Source organism: Nanorana parkeri, unplaced genomic scaffold (assembly GCF_000935625.1).
Source record: "Nanorana parkeri isolate BGI_ZX_2015 unplaced genomic scaffold, ASM93562v1 scaffold10, whole genome shotgun sequence".
NCBI classification, from domain to species: Eukaryota; Metazoa; Chordata; class Amphibia; order Anura; family Dicroglossidae; genus Nanorana; species Nanorana parkeri.
In genome coordinates, this window is record NW_017306278.1 from 2,941,326 (window position 1) to 2,952,995 (window position 11,670).

Sequence of the window (11,670 nt, forward strand, 5' to 3'; positions counted from 1 at the left end):
CTTGCTTTGTGCACTGGTGCGCAGTCATGTTGGAACAGGAAGGGGCCATCCCCAAACTCCTCCCACAAAGTTGGGAGCATGAAATTGTCCAAAATGTCTTGGTATGCTGATGCCTTAAGAGTTCACTGCGTGCACAACAAATATTAGGCAAGTTGTATTTTTGAGGATTCATTGCACTAATGAACAACTACAGTGCTGTCGGTCAATCCAAAATGTTAATAAACCTCAAACTTGAATATTAAAAGGAGAACTATGAGGGGGGTGCTTTTCACTCACCTCATAGTTCTAGCCGACCTGTGACAATGAGACTGTCACAGGTCGGCTCAGTAGATCGGGAGGTGAGCGAACACATACCGGCGTTCGCTCACCTCTCAATCGTGTCACAGCTCTCTGCCGTGACAGGGGGGGGGCTGGATTCCCCCCTCCCCGCTCCGATCCGCCAGCGCTGATTGGCGGAATGGACGGGGGGGGGGCGGGTACAGCTGGCTCTGCCTCTAGATAGGGATCCGCATCTACATAATTGTCGGGATCCGCTTCAGCTGCGGCGTCTCCAGTATACCGCGAGCTACAGCTCGTGGTATACTGAGCCTAGGGTGACGGGAGGACGCTAGTTTGTGTCCTCCCGTTACCCTAAGGAGAACTATGGGGAAAAGCCTTAACCCCATAGTTCTCCTTTAAGAAAGTAAAAGTGAGGTCTCTCTGTGTGCACAATTATTTTGCAACTAAATGGAAAATGAAAACTTTCCCATCTCACTTGTTTATTTTCATCTGTTAAAGTGAAAATAAGAAACAAACAACTCAAAATTTAGAAATAAACATTTCTGGCATTTTCAAAAACAAAATCAGTGACCAATATAGCCCCCCTTCTCTTCAATACCACCCCTCAGCCTTCCATCCATGGAGTCTGTCAGTTTCTTCATCTGTTGACCATCAACTTTTTGTGCAGCAGCAACCACGGCCCCCCAGACACTGTTCCCCTTCATTGTGAATCTCCCGTTTATGAAGGGTCCACAAGTTCTCGGTAGGGTTTAGGTCAGGTGAGGAAAGCGGCCATGTCATTATTCTTTACTGGCTAGCCACGCAGTGGAGTACTTGGATGCATGCGATGGAGCATTGTCCTGCATACATATTACGATCAGACTTTTTCCTGTACCACGGCTGGAAGAAAGTGTCTTCTAAAATCTGGCAGTAGGTTTGGGAGTTGATTTTGAGTCCATCTTCAACCCGAAAAGGTCCAACTAGCAACTTGGGCATATTGGAGCTGACTTTTCTTGTGCTTTTCGGTCACGTCTTGGAGTTCTGGCATGGAAACCGTCTGCGTTTAGTACGCACTTTACTGCGCAAACTGAAACCTCAGTACCTGGGGCCACCAAATCTTGCTGCAGGTCTCTTGCAGTATCAGTAGCATTCAGGGTGATTGGAGCCCGAGCCCTCCTCGCAGGGTGATTGGCGCCCGAACCTTCCCCGCAGGGTGATTGGCGCCCAAGCCTTCCCCGCAAGGTGATTGGAGCCCTAGCCTTTCCCGCAGGGTGATTGGAGCAATAACCTTCCCTGCAGGAAGATTGGAACAATAACCTTCCCTGCAGGGTGATTGGAGGCCTAGCCTTCCCTGCAGGGTGATTGGAGCCCTAGCCTTCCCTGCAGGGTGATTGGAGCCCTAGCCTTGCCCGCAGGGTGATTGGAGCTCTAACCCTCGCTGTAGGGTGATTGGAGGCCTAGTCTTCCCTGGCACAGGGACTGGACATAGGAGCTTAGTGTTCTCTGTACAGCACTATGGAATATGTCAGAGCTATATAAAGATGCATGGCCAATAAATGACTTTGTATCAAGTGTTACCAAATAATTTTTTTGATCCTTTTAGGAGAACAAACTGATGAGGAGTCAGAACCTCTGCAGCCTGAAGCTTCCGGATCTCAGTGAGGCAGCTGAGCAGGAAAGAGGTACGAGGCTGGAGGTGCCTGGTGCGTTTTTTGTTTATTATCTGCCAGTAATTGATGTTATCATTAAGGGAAGGCTGAAAATTCAACGACCAGGACTGGGAAAGGTGCTATTGTCCTATAGCAGATGGTTTCTGAAATGCAGCCAGGAATCTGGTTGCCCTCAGCAACAACTCCAGTTATCCTAAATCATTTTTAACACCAGGTTGAGTGGAAAAGTGATGACCCTCCTGTGTTCTCAGCTCCGCCCACCAGCCTTGGCATGGTAAGGGGTTCTCGCTCTTCCTGGTGAAGTTTTTATTTTTTGCATTTCAGAGCACGCAGCAGAAGACTGACCGTGAGCCCCTTATCATGCCGTGGCCAGTGGGCAGGGTTGGGAACACAGGAGGGCCATCAGCCTGTCAATCCTTTGTCCAGTGGAGGGCACATATTCCATAATGGAACGCCATTTATCCTTGTATTATTGGTAGCAACTTTCCAGCCCACGGGTTCATTGGCCATTACCATTAGGTATCTGTAACCATACTGTGTTCATACCCGGATAAAGGAGATTTAAACAAAGGAGCAAAAATGTTGTCTGTCACAGCTGGCCTGTCCTTGCATGGGGTGGCTGCATTAGTTTTCATTTTTCAGACTAAGAACATTTTCAGCAAGTACAGAAAATACATGTTGATCCCGCCAGAAATGCAATGCCCTCATCACTTCCTGTGAGCTGAACTGAAAGCACAAACAATGTTATCTCTCTTTTGTAAATTCTGACTCCCACCATGTAACGAAGATGAAAAGCGCAAGAAATGTTTAACGTTCCTAAACAGGTTACCTCGGCACACGCTAGGAGCTAAAATATAACTAAACTGCAGCAATCCTCTGCTAATCTGATAGAAGAAACAATAACAATGTATTAGTCAGCGATCACCTTAAAGGCTACGCTTCCCTTTCGGACCGTGTTTCACTATTCTGGGCATAACATGAAGCGTGGTCACATCCCCAGCTGTGTTTAATCACTGCAGTACATTGCAATGCAGGTGCAGTGCGTTGCCAAACGCTGTGGTGACAAAAAAGTACTGAGTGCCCTACTCTTCTCCAGTGCAGTGTTGTGATCTGAAATGGTAACACATAAGGCAGGGCTGTAGCGAGGGCAAGGCGACTGAGGCTCTCGCCTCGGGCACAGGTGCTGGGGGACCGCCGGCTGCCAGATCCTGGCTGAGAATGTGACCTCCCCTCCCCAACAGGCAGGGGAGGGGAGGGGGGGGGCACGTTTTTTTGTTTTTGCCTCGGGTGCAAAAGGAGCTAGCTACATCTCTGACGTAAGGCAACTTGCGTTGAGACTGCGTTGGACATCTGCTGTCCAGTGAAGCCCAATACATATGGTGTGAACAGACCAGCAATGGAGGGTTTAGTGTATTATCACAGCCTTGTCTTTAAAGCAAACCTGTCATTGTGTCCATTCCGGGTATTTATGGCGCATCAGTAGCTGTAGGGTTGAATGCTGCTGCCCAGTGATAAGCCACCACAAGGCCTGATGGGAGGCTTATTCATGTCCTGTTGGGCTTATCATCGGCGCAGCGCTTTGGAAAGGACCGGGTCTTATTCCTGGGAACAAAGCGGCACATGCACACACTCCATGGAAGCAGAAGGTTTAAATTTTTTTATACATTTTAATTTAATTCAGTGTATCGAATAGAAAGAATTGTTACAGCGGCAGGTACAGCATTAAGTGGCGGGTACAGGGTTTCGTGGCAGGTAAATGCGATGAGTAGTAGGTACAATGATTAGCATTGCTCTGCTGGCACAATGGAAGGTCAGATTACCCGTTATGAAACCTGTGAGAGACAATATTCAGTGGTTGGCAGAGCTGGTCGTGGTTGTCCAAGTAAGCCCTGACCTCCTCAGTCATGGTCGGTGATGCTCAGACCGGGCAGTCTGTACTGTACTTATATCCTTCATTTTCAGGGTCTTCGCCGGTCCATGAGGATGGTGAGGAGAATGGAGAAGAGGCGAAGGCAGAATCCGATGTCATGCCAAACATTCCCGATATCTTATTACGCAAGTTGCGGGTTCACAAGAATCTTCCCACCAGGTAGAATACTTTTAATTGCTTGGTGTGCAAAAATGTGCTTAAGATCCAGAAATGATCCAGCTGGTACTTATATATTGTACTGTGTATGATCAAGACCATATAGTGCAATGCAAAGCAGGTGGTTCCTCAATAAAGACTAATTCCTAGATAGATAGATAGATAGATAGATAGATAGATAGATAGATAGATAGATAGATAGATAGATAGATAGATGAGAGAGATATAGATATGGAACAGAGAGAGGGAGAGAGATATGGAACAGGGAGAGAGAGGGAGAGACAATAGATAGAGAGATAGATACCGGTACTGTAGATAGATCGCTTTTGTGTTCATTCCACCAACCACATGTATTGGGTTTATGGATTTCTAGCGGGTCAGCTGGTATTTTATTTGGTACAGGCAGCATTTTTTTCTAGGGCAAACTTGACACATGGCAGTCCATGGCCCTGATTGAAAAGTAATTGATTATCATGATGGCTATTGAACAGTCTGAGAAGCAGGAAGCTGAAACTGTCACAAAGTTACCCCAGTCCTCAGTATGATCTGATATCGTTCTTCCTCTTTACTCTGTGTCCTCATCTCTCTAATTCCTGTACATTCGGATAATTCCATATAAAATATTATCTCTTTCCATTGCAGTGCCCCGCCACTGACTGAGAAGGAAGTTGAGGTGAGTCACCTGCGGAAGATTTCCTGAAACATTTACAACTCTTACTCTGCAAGATTGAATGTATAGAACACCCTTTAGTCCATATGTTTGTGTGTGTGTGTGTGTATATATTTATATACACACACACACATAGATAGATATATATCTATCTATGTGTGTGTATATGTATATAATATATATATTTTCACATAAATCACTGAATGTATCTTTCAGTGCTGATTTGTACATTTACATAAAGTCTATTTTATTAACTTCCCACACTTACCGCATAGTATCAAATAGGCTGAGAGTTATATAGTCAGGTGGAAAAAAGACACCACTCCATCGAGTTCAACCATGGGAGGATGGGAGTTTATGTTCTTCAGTTACTCTATTTTATGGTATAGTGTCGGTATCCTAACATCTTTAATGCCCCTGGGGACAGGAGGGGGAGGAGATCACAGTAACGCCGCACCAGGAGGTTGCTGCTTCTTCAGGGTCCAATAAGCGAAAGGCGTGTTGTCGATGAACCTGGGAAGCAGCCTTTCAGTAGTGGCAAGCCTTCCTGGCTATAAAGCATGGAGTGGGTATGTGAACTGTAAAAAAGGCCGAACAGAATTGCCAATATTCTGACATGTTGAGCAATCTATATAAAGATATGTCAGACTATTATTTGGAGCTCTGCATATCCAAACAGCTGCATGCACAGTTATGTTTTTCTCTTTGTGTGGAAAAAGGGCACGGTTTGGTTCTTCCGTCTCTCCAGCACCAAGTAGAGAGCCCTTCTCCACCCCTGCCATGTTTCTGGCTGGCTAAAAGTTTGGCTTTTCAGTTAAGTTACTTATATCACCAGATTCTTAATTCCCTTATATACCCATGGAGAACCCTCTGAAGGGTATAAGAGGGTCTAGGGCAGGGGTAGGCACCTCCTACAGGTGTGCCCCAACAGAGTAGGTGAAAGAGCATTCACTTCTCAACAGAGGAGGATGATGGGGAAAGGGAAGAAAAAGGGGATGGGCAGTAAGTATACTAAATACCAAGTATGTCTGCCCTTTGTATAGAAACTGTCCAATTCTAATTAAAGTGTAACCAGGCTATCCACTCTACACCCAATTCCCTACAAGGCAAACTATTGCAGGCTATGACACCCCCACCCCCCCCCTTCCTGTCCACCAAAGCTGGTGCCATCTTGGCTAGATTGTGGCACTCCACTTCCTGATTGGTAGCAGCCGCCCATTACCAATGTCACTACTAAGTCCTACTAAAACCAAACCTCATTACAGAAGAGTAGATGTCATGATGCTGGTAATGCTACATCACAACCCTTCTCCATGGCTAGTAGATAGCTAGGAGCTGGCAAGAGTTTCTGCTGGTTGGGAGTGGGGAGAGGTGATGTCGGCCCCGGCTCAGAATAGAGCAGATCCAAGGACCTGAATAATGGCGAGAATTTAGCAGTGAATGTGCATGTGCCACTTGCCAACCTGACATAGAAAATTGGCACAGAACACAATGGAATATGTTCTTCTGAATTGCTCACTACTTTTGGACCTCATGCAAGCATACTCTTTCTGCTGCCCCAAGGCCGGGTTCCTCAATTGCCTGAAGCAGGGCCAAATGTAGAAAAAAACTACCTACCTGGTGGCCGTGCTGCCCCTCTACTCCCTGCTGCCCTAAGGCGCGCCTTGGTGGCCTTGTGGGAAACCCGGCACTGCATGCAAGGTGAGCTTTTGAATAGAACAATTTTTAATTGTCGAGTTTAGTTCCACTTTACCCTAAAACAATATCTAATAAGATATCATATATACTACCTTAAACTAAACACCTATAATGATATGAGAAGAAAAGGAGTGTTCTTTCAATTCACTTTCCACATTGACTGTGCCAGGGACCTTTCCATATTTATGCCACGCCTGTCCCAAAGGGCGCCGGATATCACCACCAAAAATAATATTTTTGCCATTCCGTGTGTCTGTCATTCCACAGAGCGTGTTTGTCCAGCTCTCTCTGGCCTTTCGCAATGACAGTTACACTCTGGAGTCCCGACTGAAACAGGCCGAAAGGGAACGCAACCTGACCGAGGAGAACAACGAGAAGGAGCTGGAAAACTTCAGAACGGCCGTCGTGGTAAGAAGATCGAGGAGTGTCAGGATAAAACAAATGTTCAGTTAAAGGAATCAGCCACAAACACATTTAGCAGAGACAATCGCACTCTTAAAAGAGTCAAAAAACCACCTTGATTTTTCCTTCCCTCTATGAAAAAAATGGGGAAGTTTGGCCAAAATTTCCTTTTTTTTTTTTCTTCACCAAAGGGAATCTTCTGAATTTCGTTCCTCTCTAGTACCTTAATTTTTGTTTCTGGAAGTTCTGCCTGATAGAAAAACATCTGCTCCACCTTAGTTTCATAAGGGGGAGTGTAGGCCGCACGCCGCCCTACACTCACCCACCGTGCAGGTTCGTATGGATGCGGGTGTCCTGGCTCGGGCGCAGACGTTATCCATCCTGTGAGCGTACGAGTACTCTCACCCACACGGACGTGCAGGGCGGTTGAGCGTAGGGCGTCGTACGGCCGAGTACTCCCATAGAGAAGGACAGGGGCTGCGTACTAATCACACGCAGCACCTGTCCTTCCCGGTAGCTGCCCGATACGGCCACGCACGGAGCTGTACATGCCGACAGTTTCTAGTGTTAATGAGGCCTTATGGGGACAGCCATGGTATTCTATTTTAGAGATGGTAGTGATGATTTACTAAAGGACTGTTCTCAAATCGAATGTTTTCTGTGTTAGAACAGAAGTAGAACTGAAGGCAAACTTTTTTAGCCTTGGACTAAAATTTCAACTTATTTTTTTTTCCATCTGTGTCCCATTGGGGAGATTTCCCTTCATTTCCCATCTGATGGCCACAACAGGAAGTTGGGAGGAAATCCCTCCAATGTGAGGGACATCCCTGGTGGTCAGCAGGGTCACCCGAACTAGTGTCCCCATTGGAAGATTTCTCATCTACTCCTGTTCTGGTGACAACCCAAAAACATTTGAGATTTTCTTTCACTTTCAGTGATAACGATCACTAAGACAAATAGGGGGTGAATCTCCCAACCTGGGACACAGACAGCAATAAAAACCAGACAAGGTTCTAATCCCTCTCCACTCTAAAAGGGGATTAAGTTGCATATATTGAGTTTTATATATTTAACCATTTGGAATGCTTTTGTCACTAACCCATACCATGCGTGTCCCCACTCAGTCTTCAGTGTCGCTGTGGCATAACAGTGAACACCGTGAAGCCTTTCAGAAGCTGCTAGAAGACCTCGCTGTTCTTCACCGCATCACCACCAGACTCTCCAGCCGAGCTGAGATGGTTGGCGCTGTGCGACAGGTAAGGGTACGGCACTGACAGGTGGGACATCTGATGTTCTGTAACACTTGAGCTTCTAATTTCGTTCTCCTTTGACCAGGAAAAGCGTATGTCAAGAGCCACGGAGGTGATGATGCAGTATGTGGATAATTTGAAGAGGACCTACGAGAAGGACCATGCAGAGTTAATGGAATATAAAAAACTGGCCAATCAGAATTCCAGTCGGAATTACAGCGGAAGTGGTAAATGGCACACTGTGTGTATCACAGATACAAATGTTTGTGGTGTTAGTGTCAACTAAGCAAAGTCTTCCTTCCGTCCTGTAGAGAAGCTTAGAAAATAAAAGGAAGAATCTTATTGGCTGGGTACTTGTTCATGAATGAAGATAATGTTTTTACCCACATTTTCCCAAATCTAATAAGGTCCCTACAGTTTGTTACATTAGAGAGAGTTGGGCATATTAGACGTTCCATCAAATGAGGAATTACACTACATTATATAACCAAACATTGGTGAACACCTGACTATCGCACCTATATGAGCCTGTTGGACACCCCATTCCAAAACCATGGTGTCACGTACCTGATGTGAGTCTGAGATGACAAGAAGGACCCTCCCTTGCAGCACGGGTCTGAGCACCCCTGAGAGTGGAACAGGGCCGAAGGACTTCGTGAGGCACGGGTGCCACTCCACTGGGTACAGATGCTGAAGGCACCGGAATGAAGCACCAGGCAGGATACCAGGAATCCAGATAATCAGAAACAAGCCGGGCCGGGTCAGTAACTGGAGAGCTGTGCAGTACCAAATCAGAAGACAGAAGCTGGGTTGGGATAAGCCGAGGTCAAGCCATGCAAGATAAGTGGTGCCAAATCAGCAGACAAGAGGCAGAGTGGTGGAGCAGGCCGAGGTCAGGAGCAGGTGGAGAACAGCAGAGTCAGAGGTTGGGCGCCCTTCTTTTTCTTTTGTTTTCCAGTTCTACAGTTCCCCTGGCTGAAGTGGGGCAGCACCCCTAGCAATCCTGTACACATACCACTCAGTATCAGGATCCGTTCACAGCGCTTGGGCTTCAATATAGAGGTTCAAGCCGGGTCAGATAATGAGCAATCGGGAATCAAGAATCAACGTTGGACACTAACGAAGAACTCTTTAGCATTGAGGACACGCAAGATGCAAGTTTAAATAGGCCTTTTGGCGCCATGATTAAACGTCAGCGACGTTGCGCGTGATTGTGCACTCTAGCGTTCACACGTAAACGTGCTCATTAGCGTGTGCACGTAAACGGGCTCATTAGCGGTTACACGCATGTTCACAATTACGAGCATTACCAGCACGAAACCCTTTCACACACGCATGCGCAATGGCTCTCACAGTGCCAGTTCTATGACTGTTTGATGTAATTCTCCAACACGTTAATATTGAGTTTTCCTCTTCCCACTTTGTGCAGAATTAACTATCTCCATTCTTCTGGGAAGGCTTTCCACAAGGTATTGAAGTCTATCTGTGGAAATGTGTGCCCATTTGCGAGGTCATGCACTTATGGTGGACGATAAGATCTGGCTTGCAATTAGAATTCCATCTCATCCCAAAGGCTTTCAATAGGGTTGAGGTCAGGGCTGTGTGCAGGCCCACACACATTATGGAGCTGGCATTGTGCACAGGGACACAGTGATGCTGGAACAGAGAAGAACTTTTCCCAAACTGTTCCCACAAATTTGAATCCTACGATTGTCCAAAAATGTATTTTATGTTGTGGCAATAACAATAATCTTCTTCAGTGGGAACACCTGACCCTAATGATTTGGAGGAGATGTCCACATCCTTTCAGCCAAGTAGTAGGTGTGATGGTGAGGTATCTACAAACTTTTGACCATATAGTGAACAAGTCACATGATACTTTACCTGGCCAATGCAAATAATCCTAGATTTTACACAAGTTCTAAACTCAACTCAATAAAAATTCTATCAAAAGGTCAGTCCACCCAGAAATAATATTTCAGTGTTTCGTAGATACTAGAGTTTGTGAGGAGTCAGTGGCGTCACAAGGGGGGTGCGGCCCACAACCGGGTGACACCATTGGAGGGGTGACACCAAAATGACTCAGTCATTTTGGTGTCACCCCCCTCTGAAAAGACAGGCGTTTGGTCATGGACCGAACGCCCGACATTATCTGGAGAGAGGAGGGGACCCGGCAGCACACCTTATTCCGCCGGTTGACTATCGGAATACTGCCGCGGTTGCGCGCGCTGACGTCTCGGCGGGGTGACACTCGGTTAGCGCTCCGGGTGTCACCCAGCCTCAGGACGCCCCTGTGAGGAGTTCCCATTATTCCTGTGCTGAGTTCCCGGGTCTGCATGCATGCTGTGTACATTATGAGGGGCTTCCACTATCCCTGAGCTGAGTTCCAGAGTCTGTACACCTGCTGTGCCCATTATGAGGGCTCCCACCATCCCTGTGCTGGGTTCCAGAGTCTATACACCCGCTGCGCCCATTATGAGGGGCCCCCCACCATCCCTGTGCTGAGTTCCCGGGTCTGTACACCCGCTGTGCCCATTATGAGGGGCTCTCACCATCCCTGTGCTGGGTTTCTGGGTCTATACACCTGCTGTGCTAAATGAAAAAATCTTGCGACCTTCTCTTTTCCTTTCACTTACAGATGATGGTGTTCCGCGCTCTTCTCGTTCAATGTCATTGACTATTGGCAAGGTAAGATATTAAATGGAGTGAGCAGCAAAGAATGCATTAAAAAATCCACATCCGTGGAAAGCCTCATGATGGATGAGACTGTGGGGCCATTATTATATTTGTACTGAGCCCTTGTATTCTTTCTATGTATTCTTTCTTTGTATGTTAAATGTTTGTAAGATCCATCACACTAAATGAGATTTCAAATTAAATAGTTTTTTTACATAAAACAGTGAATCAGTTAGTGCTCGCCTCTCAATCTCAATTCTCGGTCTCTGTAAACCACAGGTCTCAAAGTACCAACCCGTGGGTCAATACCGGCCCAGGAACCGGTACTATGTGGTCCGCATCCACCTGACTTGCAGGAGCAGCTACACCACGGTCTGCATCTCTATCGGATGCAGACCACATAGCTGCTTCTGGCTGTGCCGGTAAACGCCGGTGCTCAGTTCCTTTGGGCAAGCGCTCTGACATCCTTTTAGTGAGCACTGGCAGAAAGGATGGGTTAGTAAGGTCTGCATCAACCAAAGGTGCAGACCTTACTAATCAACCACTGGATCACCAGAGATTGTGCCTGCTCCCTGCAAAAACGTAAGCAGGTGAGGGGACTCTTTTACGGGTGACAGCCGCTGCATCTAAGCGCCGGCATACAGCATGTAATGGTATGTGATATGATTACATGTGGTTAGAAAACAATCGCCCTCCCTGGATGCATGATCATGCGTCTAGGGATAGTAATTGATTCCTAACTACATGTATTCATATAGCATGCCATTACATGCAGTTAGGGTTAGGCGTTTACATGCAGATGCCGTCACCTGATCATTAACATGAATGGGCGACAGTTGCCGCTTGTAAACGTCAGATTAGGGATTCCTGCTGCAGGAAAACGCAAGTTCCTGGTGTAAAAATCCCTAATTGCACCTAAACTTACAGGTGTGAATGGGGCCTAACACACACAGAAATGCA

The 11,670-nt window shown here is 46.6% G+C and overlaps 1 protein-coding gene across 1 annotated transcript in view; it reads left to right on the top strand.

Annotated features, from left to right (window-relative positions):
• MRVI1 (murine retrovirus integration site 1 homolog) overlaps window positions 1-11,670 on the top strand; it is a 74,389-nt gene that overhangs the window by 55,526 nt on the left and 7,193 nt on the right. Inside the window, exons 10-16 of the mRNA XM_018555119.1 lie at window positions 1,862-1,940; window positions 3,891-4,017; window positions 4,657-4,687; window positions 6,650-6,790; window positions 7,909-8,040; window positions 8,120-8,261; window positions 10,673-10,722. Coding sequence (XP_018410621.1) covers window positions 1,862-1,940; window positions 3,891-4,017; window positions 4,657-4,687; window positions 6,650-6,790; window positions 7,909-8,040; window positions 8,120-8,261; window positions 10,673-10,722 — 702 coding nt within the window. The remainder of the gene's footprint in view (window positions 1-1,861; window positions 1,941-3,890; window positions 4,018-4,656; window positions 4,688-6,649; window positions 6,791-7,908; window positions 8,041-8,119; window positions 8,262-10,672; window positions 10,723-11,670) is intronic.